Below are 23,873 nucleotides of genomic sequence, written 5' to 3' on the forward strand. Positions count from 1 at the left end.
GGAGAAGAAGAAGAAGAAGAAGAAGAAGAAGAAGAAGAAGAAGAAGAGGAGGAGGAGGAGGAGGAGGAGGAAGAAGAAGAAGAAGAAGAAGAAGAAGAAGAAGAAGAAGAAGAAGAAGAAGAAGAAGGAGAAGGAGAAGAAGAAGGAGAAGAAGAGGAGAAGGAGGAAGAAGAAGAAGAAGAAGAAGAAGAAGAAGAAGAAGAAGAAGGAGAAGAAGAAGGAGAAGAGGAGAAGGAGGAAGAAGAGGAGGAGGAGGAGGAGGAAGAAGAAGAAGAAGAAGAAGAAGAAGAAGAAGAAGAAGAAGAAGAAGAAGAAGAAGAAGAAGAAGAAGAAGAAGAAGAAGAAGAAGAAGAGTACGAAATATGAGCATTAATACATGCACTGTCCCCTCCCCCCACCACTTCTCCTAAGAGTCAAAGCTCAGAGTTAGCAGAAAAAGTTTCTTACACCTGCTGTCCTGTTCCAGAACGTCTGAGTTTCAGACCAGGGCTAACACCTACCATTCTGCCACTAATGAAGATGAGCACGAGCTGAAGGACTGAGATTATCCGGTTGAAAGGAAGGAAGGCCAAAGCTTTCAAACTTCAATGAGTATTCATACTCTCTGGAGCTTGGGGGCAAGTACAGATTCTGTTTCAGTCATTCTGGAGAGGGGCCTAGACTCTGCATTTCTAATAAACTCCCAGGTGGCTCCTGGCCTACTCACGGCACTTTGAGTATCTAAGACCTCGCTGGGGCAATGCAGGACAGTCATGAGTGTGGTGGCTGGGAGAAGGGACTTATTTACGCAGAAAGACACAAGCCCCATCTGTGTGTGGAGTCACTGTTTCCTCCGTGCCTGTCAGGCAGGCACTATTGCTCACCCGGTTACACCTTTCCACGGCAAAGCATGCTTGGGAAGCTCTGGCTTCTAAAGCCTCCTCCTGAACAGGTGATTGCAAACTTCTTTCCATCTCAGTTTTCTCACCTCTGAAATGGAAACAGTAAGACTGATGTGAAGAGGAACTGGCCAACAGACATTGGTATTCTTGTTCACCACAGTTAACACAGACAGAGAGAGAGAGAGAGAGAGAGAGAGAGAGAGAGAGAGAGATATTCAGTATGCTTTGGAGCCTGGTTCAAGACAAAAACCTCACTTCTTTCCTACCAAACACCTGTACCCTCTCTCAAATTCTTCCTACTCTTGAGGCTGAAGAGATAGTGCAGGAGGTGAGGTGCTTGCTTTGCACTCAGTAGACCCGGGTTCAATTCGAGGCACCCCATATGGGCCCTCAAACCCTGACAGGAGTGATCCCTAAGCACGGAGCCAGGAGTAAGTCCTGAGCACTCCTGGTGTGGCCCCCCAAACAAAAATAAAACAAACCAACTCCTCCTACTCTCCTGCCCAGCCCCACTCTCCCTGCCCTGGCCCCCAGCCCCAGTGTGGTCTGGATGGGCCCCACGGGGGCAGGGACAGGGACAGGACGTGGGGCTGTATCTGACAGGAACCTGCGGGGCTGGCCCGGGAGGGGACTGGGGCCCAGCTTCCTGAGGGGAGGATGGGCGAAGCAGGCACAGAGCTGGGGAAGATGCCCTCCTGGGCCCTCTTGGGGGTCACCTCCTGCCTCCTCCTGGCCCCCCAACACCTGGCACAAGTCACCAGCCAAGGTGAGGCGTGTGGAGGGTGGAGATCACCTGCACCGAGGAAGAGGGAGTCCTGGGAGGGCTGCGAGGAAGGAGGTTCCCAGTGCCCGCCCCCCACAATTGCCCTTAAACAGACCAGGGAGGAACCAGAGTCCAACTTACTGGCGGTTCCTCAGATGCCTCTTTGCGGACCTCAGACTCAGAGCCCCTGAGCTGTTTCTCCCGAACGTTTGAGGACCTCACTTGCTTCTGGGATGAGGAAGAGGCAGCGCCCAACGGGACGTACCAGCTGCTGTATGCCTACCCCGGGTATGTGTGGTAGTTGGGCCCCACCCTCCCCTGCCCCAGGCTCATCTCCCTGTGCCCGCCTCCCTGCCCTTGCCCCATCGGAGGACTCTTCCAAAGGCACCCCCTGAATGGGTATTGAACCAACAGGTGCTTTGACTCTCCGTGGACCCCACCCCACTCTCTGACCCTGCCAGAACCCTACCCCCTTTCTCCCCAGGTCTGGGTCTGCTGGGCGGGCCTGGCAGTGTGCGGGCTTCTCCCCCACAGGGAACAGCCCCGAGCTTGCCCCCTGAGGTCCCAGCACGCGTTCCCCTCCGGAACCCGATACATCTGCCGGTTCCCCGCCCAGGATGAAGTACGTCTCTTCTTCCCGCTGCACCTCTGGGTGAAGAACGTGGTCCTCAACAGGACGCAGGCCAAGCGGGTGCTCTTTGTGGACCATGTGGGTAAGGCCACACTGGTGTCCCTGGCCCTTCCAGCTGCTGCCCTCGGACCTGTTGCTCTGATCAGACCGGGCGGTGCCTTGAGAAGCACCAAGTTCAACGAGCGGGTACTGCGGTCACCACTCCCACAAGGACCACAAATTAGGGCCAGAAGCTGCCCTGGTGCCCTCCCCTTCAGGAGAGCCAAAACCTGGGATGTTTCAAGCCCGGGGGGGGGGGGGGGCTGCCCCCTTCCCTGCCTCCAGCACGCCTCTCCCCCAGAGTCAAGCCCAGTCTTGCTGTTGTCGGGGAATTCTAATATGCTTTATCTTGCCCTTAGGACAGCCAGCTCCCCCCAGTACCATCAAGACCCAGAGTGGAAGCCAGCCAGGGGAACTCCAGATCAGCTGGGAGGCCCCGGCTCCCGAAATCAGTGATTTCCTGAGGCATGAGCTCCGCTACGGCCCTAAGGAGGCTGGGAACAGCACAGGCTCCACAGTCCTGCAGCTGCTGTCCACAGAGACCTGCTGCCCAGCCCTGCCGAGGCCACACCCAGCCTTGGGCCCACCTCCCTGCGCTCAGGCTGAGGAGCTCCAGCACGGAGGACCAGAGTGGACCTCCCCAACAAGAGAAGTACCCTGGCCTCTTTTGCTCTAGCCCCTCTCCCCAATGTGGTTCCAACAAAAGATGGGTCAGATGTTAGGGATTCCAGACGGCGGTGGAGTGAGTGGCGGCTCCACTTAGCAATCAGGGGTACCCCCCCACTTGAGGTCATTCACACCAACAAAGGTGAGTGCTTCAGGCTTCTGGATGGATGTCCAATTCCTGGGAGACACCTGCCTCCCTGATGCCCAGTCTGTTCTCAGGTCCATCCAGTGAGGAGCTAAGGGGCTCGCCACAGGTCTGCAGGGGGTCTTCAGATGAAGGAGATGGAGGCTATGTTGGCAGAGAGGAAGACCTGGCTTCTGATGGCAGGATTCTTCTCCCGAGGTTCTGTCTCTGGCAGTCAAAGGTGGAAGGTGCCTCATCTCCGGGCTCCAGCCTGGTAACTCCTACTGGCTCCAGCTGCGCAGCCAACCAGATGGGGTCTCCCTCCATGGCTCCTGGGGGTCCTGGTCCCTCCCCGTGACTGTAGACCTGCCCGGGGATGCAGGTGAGTCAACAATAGAAGGGGGAGAGAGGGGAGACAAGGTCGAGACCCCTCGGGAAGTGTGGGCTGGATGTGGAAATGCTCTTGGGGGTGTGGCTGCTCCCTGTGACCTCCAACTTGCCACCAGAAAGAGAGATGAGGTGCCAGAGCGATGGGACAGCGGGTAGGGCGTTTGCCTTGCATGAGGCTGACCCGGGTTCGATACCTGGCATCCCATTTGGTCCCCTGAGCACTGCCAGGAGTAATTCCTGAGTTGCAGAGTCAGGAGTAACCCCTGAGCATCTCCAGGTGTGACCTAAGAAACAAAAAAGAAAGAGGAGCAACGGGGGAGGGGTGAGAGGATGGTCAAGGGGAGAGCTAAGAACAGAAGGAAGTATTCTAAGTGATAGGTACAAAGTTGGTCTGGTGCCTTCGAGAGTGCTCTGGACCCTGTGGGCCCTGATGGGAATTTCTCCTTTGAGTCCAGTGGAAATCGGACTGCAGTGCTTCACTCTGGACCTGAAGAACGTCACCTGTCAATGGCGGCAACGGGACCACGCTAGCTCCCAGGGTTTCTTCTACCACAGCAGAGCGTGGTGCTGCCCGAGAAACAGGTGAGATCAACTGTTGATTGAACCCAATGTCATGGAGCGAGGCACCGTCTTGCAAAAAGAAGGTAGAGATTGCTCTTGACCCTTTCAAGACCTTCATCTGTCCCCAGACTAAATAGCTTCCACGCTCTTGTTCTCTGATGATACTGTGTCTTCTCAGTTTCTCTGTGCCCACTGGAATGTCTTGGGTCTTTTATTTTTCCTAGAGCCTAGACAGTTTTAAAATCTCATTCCTGGAGAATTTAGAGTCCTGTCTTGGATAATTTAAAGTCCCGTTTTCATCTAATTTGTTTCTCTTGGTGCTGACAGAGCAACCTCTGCTAAAATCAAACATTAGGTGACCTCCTCTGCCCAGATGAATACCGTGACCTTCCCTCACCCATCAAACCTAATTAAAATTTCACTTGGTCTTCAAGGATTTCCACCCAATACTTCACTGATCTTTCACCCACTCCACAGACAATCTATAAGCAACTTTGGCTGTTTAACTCATTAAATATGACCCGAGTGTGTCTACTTCGGTTCATTGCTGTCATTTCCTTAGTACAACTCATTATTGCTCTCACTTGGATTACTGACAAGACTTCCCATTGGATCACTTCCTGAGTCTTTCTAATCAGTCTCCACCTAGGAGACAGAGCGATCTGCAAAATGAACAGAACACTCCTTGCTTCAAATCTTCAAGAGCTTCCCACTTATCAGGTTAAAGGGAAAATCTGTGACTTGGCATGTTCTGAAAGACCAACATGCCCTGGGTCTTCCGTTTCATCTTATTCTATACTGGCTTTTGCTCTCGCTTCAGTATTGGCCTTTTAAGGTTCCCTCCTATCTCCCACATTCCTTCTGCCTCTGGGCCTCCTCTCATGCCTATGACCCTTCTCTTTACCCGATTTTTACTACGCTCTAGATCTCAACCCAAATGCCACTTTCTCAGGGAACCCTCCCTAACCTTCTTTAGGTCCAATAAGCACAGGCAAACATCCTTGTTGTACGTACCTCTTCTTCATAAGCATTTGCCATAGATACACTTTTATATTTATGCTTTATCTAATAAGTTCACTGATAACACAATCCTCTGCCAGAACTCCAAATGAGAAAGGCTGATCTTTCTTAAGTGGATGTATGCTACTCATGGACATGATCCGTGCAGCAAAGTTAGTGTCTGTTACATATCAATGTACAGAAAGAAAGAAAGAAAGAAAGAAAGAAAGAAAGAAAGAAAGAAAGAAGAGAAAGAGAGAGACAGAGAGAGGGAGGGAGGTGGGAGGAAGGAAGGAAGGAAGGAAGGAATGAAGGAAGGAAGGAAGGAGGGAGGGAGGGAGGGAGGGAGGGAAGGAAGGAAGGAAGGAAGGAAGGAAGGAAGGAAGGAAGGAGGGAGGGAGGGAGGGAGGAAGGGAGGGAAGGAAGGAAGGAGGGAGGGAGGGAAGGAAGGAGGAAAGGAGGGAGGGAGGGAGGGAGGGAGGAAGGAAGGAAGGAAGGAAGGAAGGAAGGAAGGAAGGAAGGAGGGAGGGAGGGAGGGAGGGAGGGAGGAAGGAAGGAAGGGAGGGAGGGAGGGAGGGAGGGAGGAAGGAAGGAAGGAAGGAGGGAGGGAGGGAGGGAAGGAAGGAGGAAAGGAAGGAAGGAAGGAAGGAGGGAGGGAGGGAGGGAGGGAGGGAGGGAGGGAAGGGAGGGAGGGAGGGAGGGAGGGAGGGAGGGAGGAAGGAAGGAAGGAAGGAAGGAAGGAAGGAAGGAGGGAGGGAGGGAAGGAGGAAAGGAGGGAGGGAGGGAGGGAGGGAGGGAGGAAGGAAGGAAGGAAGGAAGGAAGGAAGGAAGGAAGGAAGAAGGGAGGGAGGGAGGGAGGGAGGAAGGAAGGAAGGAAGGAAGGAAGGAGGGAGGGAGGGAAGGAGGAAAGGAGGGAGGGAGGGAGGAAGGAAGGAAGGAAGGAAGGAAGGAAGGAAGGAAGGAGGGAGGGAGGGAGGGAGGGAGGGAGGGAAGGAAGGAAGGAAAGAAGGAGGAAAGGAGGGAGGGAGGGAGGGAGGGAGGGAGGAAGGGAGGAAGGGAGGAAGGGAGGGAGGAAGGAAGGAAGGAAGGAAGGAAGGAAGGAAGGAAGGAAGGAAGGAAGGCAGGCAGGCAGGCAGGCAGGCTGAACATAAGCTTTGCATACAGGAATCCTGGGCTCAACTCCCAAACCTGCGTGGTCTCCAGATCACAGCCAGCAGCAACCCCTGAGCACAGAACCAGAAATATTCCCTGAGCACTACAAAGCTGAATGTGCCCCAAAGGCGAACAAAGGAAAAAACGTAATGATTCTACCAGTTGTTCTAAACACTTGCATATGTCTATACATTTTTGGTTTTAATACAAATTAACTTGCATTATATATGTGGTTTATGACTTAATTTTTTTTACTTAAAATATATCTTTAAGGGGCTGGAGCAATAGCACAGCGGGTAGGGCGTTTGCCTTGCATGCGGCCAACCTGGGTTCGATTCCTAGCATCCCGTATGGTCCCCGAGCACTGTGAGGAGTAATTCCTGAGTGCGTGAGCCAGGAGTAACCCCTGTGCAACACCGGGTGTGACCCAAAAAGCAAAAATAAATAAATAAATAAATAAATAAAGTCAAAGCCTTTAGATAGATAGATAGATTTAAGCTAGAGCAATAGCACAGCAGGTAGGGCATTTGCTTTGCATGCGGCCGACCCAGGTTCGATTCCCAGCATCCCATATGGTCCCCTGAGCACCGCCAGGAGTAATTCCTGAGTGTAGAGCCAGGTGGGACCCCCAAAAAAGCAAAAATTAAATAAAATTAGTGTTTGGGAGCTTAAAAAATTTATATATATTACATATATGTATATCTTTAAGGGGCCAGAGAGATAGAACCAGGGTAGACATTTCCCCCTGGCATGTAGCCAACCCAGTTTCAATCACTGACACCACATATGGTTCCTTGAGCACTGCCAGAAGTAATACCTGATGCCAAGAGCAGCCTTGAGCATAGCTTGGTGCGACCCAACCCTCTCTTCACCCCCACAATCTTGGAGATAATTACTAAAAAAAAGTAACTCATTCTACTAAACAATTGCACAGATTTTCACAGAATAGAGATACCCTTATGGACCAGAAGTTCTACCACAATCCGCTTCTCCTCTGAATGCCTCCGTCTATCTAGGAACTCAGTTTCTTGGGCCTGAAACTCGGAAACCACCCTACACTTTTCTATTCTATTCTATTCTATTTCTCTCCAGGTCAAATCAGACTTGTCACATCTCCCTCTTTAGTATCTCTTAAACCCTTTTACCACCATTGCCACAATCCTATTTTCAGATGCTTTGCTGACACTAACAGACACTAATACTAACAGTGTCCTAATGGGTTTCCTTGCATTTTCCTTGCAAGCTCACCCTTGCAAATTCTTTCTACAGACAGTAGCTATGATGAAGTTCTTCAAGAACAAAGCTAAGGACAAACAACTTGTGTCAAATGCCACATCCTAGCTACCAGGTTCAGTGCATCTCCCTAGAAAGACGACAAGGCCACCTCTGACATGCTCTGTCTTCTCCATTTCCTGGTCACCATCAGGCTCCTTATACTAAAATCCTTCTGCACTATTTCAAGTTTCTCACGAAACACCACATTACTTCTGCACATACCTGAGTCTGAAGGCCTTCTTGTCCCTTTGCCTGTCCTCTTGATAGTCAAAAACTCAGCCTAAGACTGTCTAGTTCAGGAATATGATCCTCCTGATCTTCTCAATCAATCTACCTACATCATACAAAAATACTGTCTGTCTCTCTCACTAAAATGAGACCTCCTTGAAGATTATTCTTCTGCAAGAATATTCTTCTGTAACGTCCTTCTGTAAGGCCTAGCACTGTGCCTGGCACATGGTAAGAATAATTTGTTGAATGGATGAGTCTAAATATACTTTTTTTTGGAGGGGGGAGGGGACCATGCCTGGCAGTGCTTAGGACTTACTCCTGGTTTTGTGCTCAGGGATCACTCCTGGCAGGGCTTAGAGGACCAACTGAGTTGGGAGGGATCAAACCCTACACACTATACTATTACTTGAGCCCTTAAATAGATTTTTAAATGATGGTTTTAGTAATAGTAAGCCACCTAGAGGGGTTGTAATAAATAAGGAAATACAAATCATTTCTACAGTAAGTAATTATTGGGCTAAAGCGATAGCTCAACGAGCTGAGTGGATGCTTTGTATGTGGGTGGCCCAGATTCAATGCCCAGCCTGTGTGATCCTGAGCTGGGAGTGGACCTTCAGCACCGGAAGGTGCGAGCCCACAAACAACACAAATAAAAAAACAACTCCTGAGTGACTAGTTGTCAGGCATCGGGGTCAGTGACCAACAAAACAGAAAAGTTCCAGCATTTTAGAGAGTAGAAAGGAAGGAGACGGGGACCAAAAAGTTATTACAGTTGATAGGGCATTTGCCTTCCATGCCTACCCCGGTTCAATCTGACATTGCTCATACCTGAAATTCCATATGGTCCCCTGAGCACTGCCAGAAGTAATTCCTGAGCACAGGAATTACTTACAAGAGTAAGCCCTGAGTATCGCCAGGTGTAGCCCAAAAAACAAAGAGAGAGAGAGAGAGAGAAGGGAATGAAGGAAGAAAGGAAGGAAGGAAGGAAGGAAGGAAGGAAGGAAGGAAGGAAGGGAGGGAGGGAAGGAGGGAGAGAGGGAGGGAGGGAGGGAAGGAGGGAGGGAGGAAGGAAGGAGGGAGGGAGGGAGGGAGGGAGGGAGGAAGGAAGGAAGGAAGGAAGGAAGGAAGGAAGGAAGGAGGGAGGGAGGGAAGGAGGGAGGAAGGGAAGGAGGGAGGGAGGGAAGGAAGGAAGGAAGGGAAGGAGGGAGGGAGGGAGGGAGGGAGGGAGGGAGGGAGGAAGGAAGGGAGGGAGGGAGGGAGGGAGGGAGGGAGGAAGGAAGGAAGGAAGGAAGGAAGGAAGGAAGGAAGGAAGGAAGGAAAGAGACAAACAGGAAATTGAGGAAAAAGGTTTATGATAGAGACGAAGGGTCACAATGGAGGGAAGGGTGCAAATGTTTACAGTCAGGGCAAGTCTCACTGAGGAGATGCGATATAAGCTGACAGGTGACCGTGGGCCAAAGTGACAAGAAAGAAAGACACACAGAGAGCAATCCAGGGCAAAGGCGATGTGCAAGGATGGTGCATTTGATGTACCTGTAGCCCAGAGAGAAGATCTATGTATATGAATGAAGGTCAACTGGTGTGAGCTTTCTAGGAAATGTGAACGGCATGGTAGAGAAGAGCTCAATCATATAGAATCCTGCAGGTCACAGTATGGAGTTCGGATTTTTTCTTAGTAAAACAGAGACATTGGGGGAGTTTAAGAGTAACATGTGATTTATGTTTTTGAAAGACCTGTTTCTCTGTGAAATGATAAGTAAGAATGTAAGAAGGATCACTAGGTTAGAAACCGAGCTTAATCCAGCAAAAGATAATAATGGTTTAATGTGACAATGGTAAAGGTAAAGGCCCTCCCGTTGATCGTCGATTTGCTCGAGCGGGCCCAGTAACGTCTCCATTGGAGACTTTGTTGTTACTGTGTTTGGCATATCGAATACTCTCGGTAGCTTGCCGGGCTCTCCGAGAGGGGCAGAGGAATCGAACTCGGGTCGGCCATGCCGGTCGCTTGTAAGGCGAACGCCCTACCGCTGTGCTATCGCGACAATGGTAATGACCAAAATATCAGAGAGAGTACAGAGGGTCCAGCATTTGCCTTGCTCATTTCCTGTCCTCTGAGCATCACAGCAGGAGTGATCCCTGAGCACAAACCCAGGAGTAAATTCTGAGCACCAGCAGCTGTGGTCCCAACACCAATACCCACCCACCCCCTGCCCCCCCTACATTCACACACACTCACACACACACACACACACATATCAAAATGATGTAAGGATTTATGATACATTCTGAACATTATCAGGTCAAGGCTTTAGAAGCAGATTCTGTTAGCCAGGTGGAGAACAGACAGAAGGAAGTAGGAAAAATGCCAGAAAAAAAACAATTGAGGAGGGGACTAGAGCAATAGCACAGTGGGTAGGGCATTTGCCTTGCACACAGCCGACCTGGGTTCGATTCCCAGCATCCCATATGGTCCCCTGAGCACTGCCAGGAGTATTTCCTGAGTGCAGAGCCAGGAGTGACCCCTGTGTAGCTCCGGGTGTGACCAAAAAGAAAAAAAAAATTGTGGAGACTAATGTCATCATTTAATAGGTACATAAAATGGAGCAGTAACTCAGAAGTCAGATACAGGATAAAAGATGAAAAATCCTCCAGAGAATGAAGATTCTTTAATATTCTAAACAGTTCTGCAAAGCCCATCTTAGAAATGAGAAAACAGGGAGAGAAATAAATCATTTGCCCATTCAATCTAGACCTAACTTTATATCTCATGCCATTTTCCTGTATCGTGCTGTGTGTTTTCGGAAGGCCGGTGGCGCTCTGTCTCTCCCGCCGCCCGTGTTCGTTAGTCTCACGCCACTTCCCTCACCCCTGGGAGGTCGATGGTGACGGCAGGCTAAGGAAGGAACGAAGGCCAGGCTGGTCTTCACTCTCACCTCTGACTCTGCCCTCTAGAGCCCGAGGCTCAGTTTCGGCTCTCTCGAGCCCAAGCGCCCCCCATCTCCCCCCCCCACACACACAGTTTACAGTCTTAGTTTATATAAAAATCATGTAGGGTGGTGACACAAAGGTGGGTTGAATATCAACAAATCAACAAAGAGAGGTAAGACCACTCCTCGAGGAGATTAACTCAAGGATAAAATCTCATCTAAAGAGATTACTCCAGATGACTAGGAGATCTGCTCAAGGGTGGGATCCCAACAAGGGTGTGTTCTCTCCTCAGATAGTAATCTACTTAAATAGTTGTAGTAAGTCTACTTCAGTATTTCTAGCAATGTCATTCTGTATGAGCACAGTAAGAGATATAAACTTACAATTTGTTCATATCTCTTACTATCGCTTCCTGAGGACATCTCACTATATATTCTGCAGTCCTCAGGCCAGGTTAGTCTTCCTAGCCCCATTAGGGTCCTAGTCTCGTCGTTACTTACTTTTGGATCATGACAGCATTTGTCCATGATCATGCCCTCAATATATAGTTGAGTATTGTGGCACTTTGGCCTGGCCCATTTTGATGCCAGGGTAGCTCACAGGTTGACCTGGGTCCATTCAGTCCCTCGTCGGGACCCTGCTTTTGGGGTGCTAGGAACTAAAGGGCAACTGAGTCAAGAAAGCAGATGCCCAGGAGTAAATATTCTTTAGAGTCAATCAACTCCCAAGTTACAAAGCATAATATTAACTGTCTTCCTGTGTCCATACAGAAAGGACATTGCTTTAAGGTAAACTATGCAAAAGATATAATTTACAATACAAGTACAGTGTCCTTAGAAGGATCTGATCTTACAAGCTAACAGAATCTGATTAGGGAGAAAAGGGGATTAACTGTCCGGGAGGAGAGCACAGAAAAGAGTTTACAGATAAACAGAGGAATGGGAGTGACTCGGGAGCACTGTGATGGGTGTAACCCGATAAACCTAATCTCCCTGTGGTAAGGGGAAAAAGGACAAACCAATGTTATCCTACAGTGGTGGTTTCAGGTGTTATATCTTTAAGGGGAAGGTGACTACCAAAGCAAACTTCAGTAAAGAAAAACATGACATTAAGATCAAGAGAAAGCCCTAGAGGTTCATCCAAGGGAGGAGAGAGGTTATAACCCATACGGACGGACCATTGCTCTGCAGAAGTGGTGCGGGTTTGGGGCAAGAGGATGGGGATCAGGATCAGTTTCTGGGGCTGGTAAACTGGTGTGAGGTTTCTAGGAAACGGGAACGGTGTTGTAGAGAAGAGTTAAATCATACCGAATCCTGCAGGTCATGGTATGGAGTTCGGACTTTATTCTTAGTAATCCAGAGACACTGAGGGAGTTTAAGTAGAGGCAGTTCTGTTTGAATCACTCAATGGGGCTGGTTTTTAGGGACCCCATTTGGGAGAAGTGTGAAGAGGAAGAGGAAACAAATCCTGGATCACAACCCTCTCCACTCTCTCGCTGCCACTTCAAGTCACAAAACGACAGTATTATACACGTCCTTGTGGAGGTGACCACACTGCAGGGTGCTGTACATAGCTACTTGGGCTCCCCTTTTTGGATCCACCAAGCTGGTAAGAACATTCTTCCCTTATCCACCCACGGAGTGCCTACCCCTCCCTTCTCTGACCCCACCCCCAGGATCTCCAACTCTGCCACTCTGACCTGTGGTCCTAGTGGCACGCTGTCCCACGCACAGAAGGAAGAGCTTATGCCAGTTCCTGCTAATGTTCCTGTAGTGCTCATCCCCACTCCCAGTTTGCACTGGAGGGAGGTATCCAGCGGGCGGCTGAAGTTGGAGTGGCAGCACCCCACCTCCTGGGCAGCCCAAGAGACGTGCTATCAGCTTCGATACACAGGAGAAGGCCACCAGGACTGGAAGGTACAGGATCAAATGCCCACAGACCTGACTACACTGGCTATTTGAGTTTCACCATGTCTGTTATCGGGAGTGAAGGTGCCCCTGTGTCAAGTCTGGGCTTGTCTCTCTCGGTTTATCTGATTCAGCTGGCATCTCTTTGCATCACTCTTTGGCGTCTGACACAGTTAACTATTCCGACTACAAATATTCTCTCCTCCTTTTGCCTTTGAAATGTCAGTCTCCTATCTCTCTCACCAAACCTTCTTTAAAAAAAATTGTTTTACTCCTTTTATTGAATCACTACGAGATAGACACTAACTAAGCTGCTCATGATTCGGTTTCGGTCATACTGTGTTCCAACACCCATCCCTCCACCAGTGTCCATTTCCCAGCACCATTGTCCCCAGGTTCCCTCCCATCACCCCCCACCCCTTACCCTCCAGCCTGCCTCTATGGCAGGTGACTCACTCAACCTTCTTACTCTCTTTTCCTGTAAAAAAAAAAAGTAACTTTACTCTTTTCCTGAATCCTCCTTTTTTTCTTTTAACCATTCCTTGTCTTATTTTATTAGATAATATTTTATTTCTTCTTTAAACCATTTTTATTAAAGTACTTGAATTTATAATTTTGTTACTGATACTGTTCACGCATACATCTCTCCAACACCACACCCATCACCAGAGTCCCCCTTCCCTCCACCTGTGTTCCAAGGACCCCCTCCCCCACCCCCAGTATGCAAGCTCAGTTCTACACAAAATCTTCGGTTCTGATGACTTTGATTTGTTGTTCCCTACTCTGTTTCTTTTTTTTTATCTTTTAATATATTGTCTTGATAGAGCCGTATCCTAGAACCTTTCCTCCTCTGGATAAATAAACATGTATAATCTCCCTAGGTGAGCACTTCATCTCCAGAGTTCTAACAGCTAACCATTAATCATCCCAAATTTGTCATTTCAACACCACAGGGAAAGGAACTTATAAACCACAGAGAAATTATCTAAATGTCTGGAGTCTCAATTTTCTTGTTGGTGAAATGAGATTAAATCTATCTATCCCAAAGAGGTAAAGTGAAAAAAAAAAAAAAGAATATATAAACACCTGCCCGCTTCCAGGCATTTCAGACCCAATATATCAACTGAATTTCTCTTCCTCCCTAAATGTATTTCATTTCTTAAAAACTGACTTATGAATTACAGAAAGTACACAAATCTTGAATATATGGTTGATTTGTACCTTGTATACGCCATATAATAATTATCCACACAAGATAGACTATATCTAGCACCTGGAGGCTCCTCACACCCACTACACCTTCCTCTCCAAGGTAAACACTACTCTGACATTACCAGAGACGAGTTTTGGCTGTTACTGAACTTTACAGAATGAACCGTGCCGTAACTCTTCTCTGAACTTACTTTTCCTCTATTTCCTGTCTTTGGCATTGGCACCACCCCTTGCTCAGTGACCCACACCTAGCATTACTGTTGCTTCTTTTCTTTCTCTTCCCCATATTCATGAACCGGAAGCTGAATTGATTGTCCTAACAATCCTCCAAACCCTCCCACTTCTCCCTTCCTGTGACCTCTTACCATCCCATTTAGTCCCTTAGGCTCTTATTGGGCTGGCGCAATAGCACAGCGCGGCCAACTCGGCCGACCCGGGTTCGATTCCCCCGCCCCTCTCGGAGAGCCGGGCAAGCTACCAGGAGTATCTCGCCCACATGGCAAAGCCTGGCAAGCTGCCCGCATATATTCGATATGCCAAACACAGTAACAACAAGTCTCACGATGGAGATGTTACTGGGCCCGCTTGAGCAAATGGATGAACAATGGGAGGTCAGGCTCTTGGTACCAAATTACCCTGTTACCCCCAACACAGCAACTCGATACTTCCCTGTGCAAGCCTACTGTCAATCACTATTATAACACTAATTACTTGCAATTATTCACTCATTTGGATGTCTGCCTCATTAGATACACGAGAGACCACGTTTATTGCATCCTCCGTCCCTATCCCAATGCTCGGCATCTCACACCCAACTCATAAACGTTTGTCGACGGATGAATGAAGTCTTCCCGCTGTTCCATAGGCCACTCTTTCCCGCTGCTTGGGATTTGTCTTCGCAGCCCCAGCTCCATGCTTGCACCCTTGGCTACAAGTGTCCCTCGTGGGGTGGGTCTGTGTGGCCCTGCAAGGGTCTGGGATTCCGGTGAGCGCGCGCTTCGGGCCCTTCTCCGCGTCCCCGCATCACCAGGAGGTCTCTCGGGGTGGGGGACTGTTCGTCCTTGGGTGAGGATGAGCAGCTCTCTGGGCAGATGAGGTCTGTGTGTCACTGTGTGTCACTGTGTGTCCAGGGCAGGGTGTGCCTCGGGCAGGACGAGGCGGTTCCATCTCGCCAGTTTCCGCTGGGATGCGCGTGTGTCAGCAGTCGGCGACGCTCTTTGGGGAGAGGGCGGGGGTCGGCCCATCGGAGGCGCTGACTCCGACCCGGGGGCACCCGGAGGCCACCGGCTTGCATCCTCTGCGCAGGTGCTGGAGCCGCCTCTCGGGGCCCTGGGCGAGACCCTGGAGCTGCGTCCCCGCTCGCGCTACCGGCTACAGCTGCGCGCCAGACTGCAAGGCTCCACCTACCGAGGCCCCTGGAGCTCCTGGTCCGACCCAGTGCGGGTGGAGACGGCCTCCGAGACGGGTGAGGGCTCACCCCGACCCTCTGCGGCTGCGCGGGTGCAGGGGCGCCGGCGCGGCGCGGGGCGGGGCGAGCGCCGAGGGGCGTGGCCTGCCGGGAGGGGCGGGCCGGGGGCGGGGCCTGGTGGGTGAGGTCTTTTAGGTGGGCGGGGCCTGGTGGGTGTGGTCTTCTAGGTGGGCGGGGCCTGGGAGGTGCTGGGCGGAGCCTGACAGCCTGGGAGCCGGGCTCTGGCCCTGGGCGGTCGGTCCTAGGTCTGACAGTTTCTGTCCCGCAGCCTGGATTTCTTTGGTGACGGCTCTGCTCCTGGTGCTGGGCCTCAGCGCCTTCCTGGGCCTGCTGCTCCTGAGGTGGCAGTTTCCTGCGCACTACAGGTACCGCCCCGGCCAGGTGGAAGACGAGCCGAGGTCCACTAAACGAGCACGCGAGGGTGGTGGTGATACCCCTCTCCTGATTACGGAACGTCCCCCCACACACACCCGGCTATGGCTTCAAGCAGCTTCCCCCCTCTCTCCCCAGAGAGCCCTAACCCCCCTCCTTACACTCTTGTATGCCTTTTATTTTTTTATTTTTATTTTTTTGCTTTTTTTTTTTTTTTGGCGTCACACCCGGCGATGCTCAGGGGTTACTCCTGGCTCATGCACTCAGGAATTGCTCCTGGCGGTGCTCGGGGGACCATATGGGGTGCTGGGAATCGAACCTGTGTGGGCCATCTTGGCTGCATGCAAGGCAAACGCCCTACCCGCTGTGCTATCGCTCCAGCCCCCTCTTGTATGCCTTTTAAACTGGACACCTTGCGGAGTGTCTGTGCCATCTTGTGTCTCATCGTCTCTGTGACTAGGCTACTCCTCACCAGAGCCAGAACCTTTAGAAACCTTTACCGGATCTGGCCTGGTCAGCCACCTCCTAAGCAATACTCATACTAATGTGTCCCTTTCTCTAATACACACACACACACACACACACACACACACACACACACACACCACCTCTTCTTATTCCATTTTAGCATCCACAGCCCTTGGAAGCAGGTTTTCTGAACTGCACGCTGGAACGGATTTTCAGTCCCTTCCCTGGCTTTCCTCATTCATTGGCTCCCCCAGATAGAGCTCAGTCTGGGATGACGCGAGCGAATCCTGGCCCCTACCAGCATCTCCACCCCACCCACCCCCTGCCAACTCTTGGCCATCTTGTCCACACACAGGACAGGCAGTTTCACTTCTCAGGGCTTTGGCACACAAAGTCCCCTCTGCCAGGAATATCCTCCCGGGATGACTAACCCCCATTTATCTTTAAATAACTTTCTTCACCAACTCTGAGAGACCTTTCAGAGCTGCCCAGTGGCTGTTCTGTCTGTGCCCTGTGCAGACCTCTTCAGAGTAACGGTAGCAGTTTCCTGCCTTCCTTTATGTCTATTCTTCCTTACTTGGTCATCCTTAAATCCTCAGCAGAGCACCTGCCAAATAGCAGGCCCTTAACTCACTGTTGTGAGTGAATAACTCAGCCGTGCGAGAAGCGAGGACTGAGGAGAAAGGGCACTGGCAGCTACCAGCATGCAGGCTGGGGTCCAGAACACCTCAGTCTTGGGGGGATAAAGTCTTTGGCTCTTGAAGACCCCACTCAGAAGGCCGCCTCTCGGTGCTCCTAGGCCAGGTCAGGCGGCCCTCGGCTAAGGGCCCATCTCTCCTGGAACGTGAGAGCAAACGTTGAGCGTCTGATTTGTGCAAACAGACTGGGACAGAGCCTCCAGACTGGGAGCCAACAAAAATGTTAGGGGAGAGGAGAGAGGCGGAGCCGCTGAACCAGCCAGACCCAATTCCTTTCTCTCCTTGTCAGTCTCTCGTTCTCTCAGTCTCCTCCCCCGGAGAGATGTCACTGAGCTCCTTGAAGGGACCCAAAAGATCTTTGTTTGGCAAGAGCTCCTTCCTATGGAAATGTGAGCGTGGAAAGTCGGAGTTTTTTTCCCACCATACCTTAAGCCATACTATTCCTAGACAGACCGTCCTCCACAGTAACTTAATAGCAGGGAGAGACGGCACGGGGAAAGGTGCTGGGTCTATAGCAAGGGAGATGGTCACTGTCATCGCCAGGAGTAGCCCTTGAACACTGGTGGGGATGGCCCCCCAAAAACACTTTTTTAAAAAGTTCATTCAATTTCTGAACATTTTCTTTCTTTTCTTTCCTTCCTGTCTTCCTGTCTTCCTTCCTTCCTCTTTTCTTTCCTTCCTGTCTTCCTTCCTTTCTTCTTTCCTTCCTGTTTTCCTTCCTTCCTTTCTTCCTTCCTCTCTCTCCTTTCTTTCTTTCTTTCTTTCCTTCCTGCCTTTCTTCCCGTCTTTCTTCCTGTCTTTCTTTCTACCTGTCTTCCTTCCTTCCTTCCTTCCTTCCTTCCTTCCTTCCTTCCTTCCTTCTTCCTCTCTCTTTCTTTCTTTTCTTCTTTCCTTCTGTCTTCCTTCCTTCTGTCCTTTTCTCTCTCTTTCTTTCTTTCTTTCTTTCTTTCTTCCTTCCTTCCTTCCTTCCTCCCTCCCTCCCTCCCTCTCTCCCTCCCTCCCTCCCTTCCTTCTTTCCATCCTTCCTTCCTTCCTTCCTTCTTTCCTTCCTTCCTTCCTCTCTCTCTTTCTTTTCTTCTTTCCTTCCTGTCTGTCTTCCTTCCTTCCTTTCTTTCTTTCTTTCTTTCTTTCATTCTTCTGTTTCTTTCCTCCTTCTCTCTCCCTCCATCCCCAACCCTGAACTCTTCTCTTTTTTTTTGGTGGGGGGGGGCCATACCAGAAGTGCTTGGGAATAGGAGGATAGGAGGGGGCATTCCTGGCTGTGTTTTTAAAGGTTGCTGCCATGGTACTGAGGGGACTATGTAGTGCCGGGGATCGAAGGTGGGTCTTCTGCTTACAAAGGAGGCAGTCAGTCTGTTGAGATATCTGCGCAGCCCCCTACGCATTTCATAAACTCTACTATAAGCCAGGCACTTTTCTAAATCCTATAGGTACAGGAGTGAGCAAATAAACTCTTTGCTCTCAAGGAATTGTGAGACAGACCAAAACAGATCAATGTGAGGGCCTCATACAGATAGCACGGTGGGTAGAGAACTTCCCTTGTTTGCAATCTGCTCTCAGGTTTGAACCCCAGCATCTCACTTGGTACCCTGAGCCTGCCAAGAGGGATTCCTGAGTGCAGAGCCAGGAGTTCATCCGGAGCACTGCGGAGTGTGGCCCCAAAACAAACAAACAAAAACCCAAATGCATATGATGATAATGTAATACGTCAACTGAGAGAGGGAAAAATGAAGCAGAGCCTGGGACAGGGGGGCAAGGGAGTTGGTCACTGTTGCAGACAGGAAGAGCAGGGAAGGGTTCTCATCGGGATGATATCTGCGCAGAGGACTAAATGAAGTGAGGGAATAAACTGGGTGTTGCAGGCAGAAAGCAGAAAATGCAAAGGCCCTGAGGCAGAAATAGTTGAGGATAATCTGTACCACCCCAAGACGAATCTCACCATGGCTGACTTCCCTCTCTAACCTAAGGTTACCTTTCCACCTATGCACATCGTACTTACCTTCCTGCCCTGACTACACTCTTACCTGTCCAAGACTCACCCTTCCACCTTATTGCTGCTTGCCTGCTCTAGCTTAATGCTCTCTTCCTCCTTCTCAGCTCACCCCCTTGACTGGGCCCCTTCTCTCTCCCAAGGAGCCTGAGGCATGCCCTGTGGCCCTCACTTCCAGATCTGCACCGGGTCCTGGGCCAGTACCTTAGGGATACTGCAGCCCTGAGCGTGGTGAGTAGAATTCTCAGCCCCACTATGCATCACCAGCCCAGCCTGGAGCTGGATCCTCGACCCCTCAACACAACTTTTCCAAAACCCTTGAACGGCACACCATCTCTGACTCCTGCCACTAGTCAGAGGCTCCTTCCACATAATCCAGTCCTTCTGCCTGATCTGCTCTAACCCAGACCCCTCTCCCCATGTCTCCCAGCCCAAGGCTACCGTCTCAGATGCCTATGAGGAAGTGGAACCCAGCCTCCTTGAAATTCTACCTAAGTCGTCAGAGAAGACCCCCTTGCCTCTGTGTTCTTCTTCTCAGGCCCAGATGGATTACCGAGGATTGCAGCCTTCTTGCCTGGGGCCCATGCCCCTGACTGTGTGCTCACTCACGACCGAGTCAGGGTCTTACTGCACCACGCACATCGCCAACCACTCCTACTTACCACTCAGCTGCTGGCAGGTCCCCCATTCCCCATACCCTGGACAGATCTAAGCTCGTCCTTAGCTTCCTCCTCTGCTACCGCCCCTCCATCAGCACCCACAGACCTCACAGCTGGGCTCTAGAACACGAATTTTTCTATGCTGCCTGCAAGCATTCGATCCATCAGGACCCTCCCTCCTTTAGGCAAGACTCATTTGACCAGCTCCCCTTTGACCTTTGTCCAGCTGAAAGCCAGCCACTTTGGAAAGAAAGCCCCACTTCCCATCCGCTCTGCAGACAACTTCACTGTGTCCTCCTCTGCTTTGCCCATGGCACTACTCAGGCAAGCTCACCCCAGACCTTCGAATTACCAGATTCAGTGGGATCTTGTTAACTATCACTTGATATTTCTCTGTGACATCTGTCTCAGGACAGCTGTTTTCTCCTTCAAATTCCACCCTGGATTCCACAATCTTATGATCTCTTGGGTCTCTTTTCCTGCCTCTCTGAGTACGAGAGTTAAAAGCATCAGAGCTGTTCAGTTCTTGTTTTTCCCATTTGCTGACTAAGTGGCCTTAGGCAAGTAACCTACCGTCTGTGTGCTCCATTTTCACATCTATAAAACAGGTATCACAGAAGAAAGCCATAAAATTGTGAAAAGGATTACGTGGTATGATCTAAGTAAAGCAAAGAGCCTAGGTCATTATGTGGGGCTTAATGTATCTCAACTGCTTCCATCCTTCCTTCCCAATCTTGCATTCAGGCACCTCTTTCACCCCATACTTATTATAGTCCCTCAAGAGTCCCTTCTTAAAGCTGCCTTCAGTCCCAATCCTTCTCATGGCCCTTCTATATGCTGACTGTATGCTGAACTTCTTATCTTCAGCCCAGATTTCTGTACAGCACCTGTAATGTCTTGGGCAAAAAAACTTCAACTCCCTCTCTTGCTACTGTTAAAACACACTGGATGGTTGACTTGGGTTCCTGTCTCCAGGCAGTCAACACTGAAAGTGGAGGGCCGAAGAAGAGATGGCTTATTTAGTAGAAACTTTAAGGACGTGAAAGGAAGGACAGGGATGCCCAGGGAGAGGTAAAAAGCCTTCTTCCTATTTTTGTAGCTAGAGAAATGAGTGAACACTTTGCAATGAGTTTAAGGCATCCAGGTTAGTAAGACAAAGGGGTTGGGGAAGAGTAAGGAGTTTGAAAGGATCATCTTCTGCATAGCCAGGGTGCATATCCATTCCACATTGGGGAATTCTCATTCTTTTTTTGGGGGGGGGGTCACACCCGGCGATGCTCAGGGGTTACTCCTGGCTCATGCACTCAGGAATTACTCCTGGCGGTGCTCAGGGGACCATATGGGATGCTGAGAATTGAACCTGTGTTGGCCATGTTAGCTGCGTGCAAGGCAAAAGCCCTACCGCTGTGCTATTGCTCCAGCCCGGGAATTCTCATTCTAAGTTCACTCTACCTTTTCCCCTCTGGTCCTCCCTATATCACTCCTAGATTGTGAGCTCCTGGAGGGCAAGGGCCGTGACTGATCTGTCGTCCCCCAGCCCCGTCTCAACACCTTCAACAGTGCTTGGTACATGGCAGCAAGACTTCAATCAATGTTTTTTAAACAAATAAAATCTTTCGGAACTATGCCAGTTCTCCTCAAGCCAAACTCCCTTGTCCTCTAAGCCATTCACAGCAGAGATAACTGGGCTTAGGCCATTCTGGTTACAGATTTCCCTGACCCATCTAAATTTGCAAACACAATGAATTTATTTATTTATTTATTTATTTATTTATTTATTGCTGGCTCCAAATGTACCCACTGTATCAGGTGGGGGTGGGGGCGGGGGATGGGGGTCTTGGCAGAATCAGATAGTGTGCTCCACTGGGTGTCTTGATAAAAGTTTAATCATGAGCAGGCCACATTTTGTTCAAGCTTCTTCCTGGCTCTCTGAGATTGCTCCTAGCAGGACTCGGAGGACCACATGTGATGTTGGGGATGGAACCTGGGCCAGTGGCAGGCAAGGCAGATACCCCTATCATTTTGGCCCCTCTTTTCTCCTCTTTTGGGTTTTTTCCTGCAAGACCTTGATATTCTCGGCTTGTAAGAGCAACCCCCCAATTCTACCTTGATAGGCACATGGTATTTCCCCTGAATGTGTATGTGTGCAAGTTCCTTACTTATTGTTGGGACTTAGGCTGCAAGCTACCGAAAGTATCTCGCCCGCACGGCAGTTCCTGGCAAGCTCACTGTGACGTACTCGATATGCCAGACACAGTAACAACAAAGTCTCCAATGGAGACGTTACTGGGCCCGCTCGAGCAAATCGACGATCAACGGGAAGGCCTTTACCTTACCTAGGCTGCACCCAGCAGGGCTCAGGGATCACACCTGGTGGTGCTTTGGGGATCATGTGCAGTCCCAGGGATCAAATTTGGGTTGACCTCATGCAAGGCAAGCACCCTACCGGCTGTCCTCTCTCTCTGGCCCCTGTCGCCCTATCTTACATAGAACCAGCCAGGAAGCACTTGGGTTCACTTATATCAACTTATATCTGCCACGATTTTATTCCTAAATATGGTCACATTTTCTTGTGCCGGTATTTAGCCTTAGATGGAGTTTACCACCCGCTTTGGGCTGCATTCCCAAATCTTATTTGGGACATCTTATTATCTCATTTCTACTTTGGACAAACTGGCAGGCTACCGAATGTAACCTGCCCACACGGCAGAGTCTGGCAAACTCCCCGTGGCGTCCCCAATATGCCAAATACCAGTAACAATGAAGGGTCTCATTCTCCTAACTCTGAAAGAGCCTTGAATATGGCACTTTTTAAAAAATCTCAGGGCTAGGAGGAAGGAGACGTTACTGGGGCCTGCTCGAGGCAATCGACGAATAACGAGATCGTGATCGGTCACATTTTCAAGTACCTGGGGTGGGGAAGTCAGTATATGAGTTGGGGGGGGGGACACACAATTCGGCCTATAATATACCTCTCACGGAGGGAACCCAAATAGAGCTAGCAGCCTGGGTATGGCTCAGCCCATATAAAAAGAATAACAAATCTTTATTATTTAAAGATATGAGACGTTACTGGGCCCGCTCAAGCAAATCGATGAACAACGGGAGGACAGTGCTACAGTGCCATTTAAAGATAAAAATAATCATAAAGATTAATCTTAACTTCAGAATCTGATCTCTTTCTCTTCTACCGTTTCCTCCCTAAACATTAAAGTGTTGGGGCCAGAGATACAGGACAGGGTTAGGTTGCTTGCCCTGCATGTGGCTGGTCCTGATTTGATCACAGGCACCCAGAGCACAGAGCTTGGATTGACCGCCTCTGCTCTGCTGGACGGACCCCTACCCAAGTGTTAACAGGATGCAAAGCACTTGGTAACAACATTCAGGGTTTTACTATTTTTTAATTAACACTCCAAATGGGCTCTTCACCTGCATGAATAGTACCCTTATTTATTTTATTTCTTCGTTCTAGTGCAGGTATCACCCATCCCTAACCAGTTCCTCAATCTCTGTCTCTCAAGCCTGGTTTTTCCTTTTCCTTTTGGATAAGCTTTCTTAGACTGAAAACGCTGGATGCACTTTCTCTGCCTTCTCTATCAGCGGGCCCTTGCCTTGACCTTTTTTTTCCCTCTGACTCTCTGGCCTCCCCTCAAACCATCCCTGCGGACCTCTGGGGCTGGCATTCCCTTGGGTACTCGGGAGCTGCCCCTTTCTCACCCCCAAGTGTGTTACCTAAGTAGCCTGCTCCCATGTTCTCCCCACCTTTCTTTCTGCACCCATTTCTTCTTTTGTTTAGTTTTTGGGCCACACCCAGTTGTGCTCAGGGCTTACTCCTGGCTCTGTGGTCAGGGATCACTGCTGGCAGGCTTGTGGGACTATCTAGGGTGCGGGAGACTGACAAACTGGGTCAACTGCATGCAGGTGCTATTGTTCTGGTCCCTTTTGCACCCACTTCTAAATAGAAACCCGGTTTCCACTGCCCGATCCTGCTCTCTCCATCGATGCCTTTCTCAGTGGCCAAATCCCACATTTTCTGTCCTCACTCTGCCTAACCTTTTGGTCTCCGGTTAGATTCACAGGGTCCTGTCAGTACAATCTCCATTGGTTTGTTTCCTTCTTCTTATTTTTTAATTTTTTTCGTTTTGGAGTCACACCTTAAGCGTGGAGGCAGTGCTTAGGGATCACTCTTGCCTGGCTCAGGGGTCCATATGGGGTGCAGGGGATCAAAACCTGGTGGGCTGCATACAGGGCAAATGCCCTATCTGCTGTAGTATCCTGGCTAATTTCCACTCCAGTCCTGGCTAATTTCCTTTATTTAAAAATGCATGAACTCCCTCATTTGTCCTCTCCTCCTTCCTCTACAGCTGCGCTTACTGCAGAATGAGCCACACTCAGATATGCTTTGTTTGGCCCTTCCTGGCACAGAAACTGATTCTACAATGTCTAGCAGATCAAGAAC

General features: G+C 50.0%; 1 protein-coding gene across 1 annotated transcript; it reads left to right on the forward strand.

Annotated features, from left to right (window-relative positions):
• Positions 1-1,568: 1,568 nt before the first annotated feature.
• Positions 1,569-19,467, forward strand: MPL (MPL proto-oncogene, thrombopoietin receptor). The gene is made up of 12 exons (XM_056130959.1): positions 1,569-1,647; positions 1,821-1,932; positions 2,179-2,357; positions 2,674-2,966; positions 3,324-3,486; positions 3,950-4,076; positions 12,064-12,248; positions 12,414-12,556; positions 15,065-15,224; positions 15,496-15,592; positions 18,899-18,986; positions 19,186-19,467. The coding sequence occupies exons 1-12, from the start codon at positions 1,569-1,571 to the stop codon at positions 19,465-19,467; spliced, it is 1,908 nt and encodes a 635-aa protein (XP_055986934.1).
• The last annotated feature ends 4,406 nt before the right edge of the window (positions 19,468-23,873 follow it).

This window comes from Sorex fumeus, unplaced genomic scaffold (assembly GCF_029834395.1).
Source record: "Sorex fumeus unplaced genomic scaffold, SorFum_2.1 ptg000082l, whole genome shotgun sequence".
NCBI lineage: Eukaryota > Metazoa > Chordata > Mammalia > Eulipotyphla > Soricidae > Sorex > Sorex fumeus.

Bases quoted from the DNA above. Each gene is read 5' to 3' on its own strand.
- MPL (XM_056130959.1), top strand. From the start codon at position 1,569: ATGCCCTCCTGGGCCCTCTTGGGGGTCACCTCCTGCCTCCTCCTGGCC. The intron at 1,648-1,820 runs GTGAGGCGTGTG...TGCGGACCTCAG, and splicing joins GGCACAAGTCACCAGCCAAG to ACTCAGAGCCCCTGAGCTGT. The intron at 1,933-2,178 runs GTATGTGTGGTA...TCTCCCCCACAG, and splicing joins CTGCTGTATGCCTACCCCGG to GGAACAGCCCCGAGCTTGCC.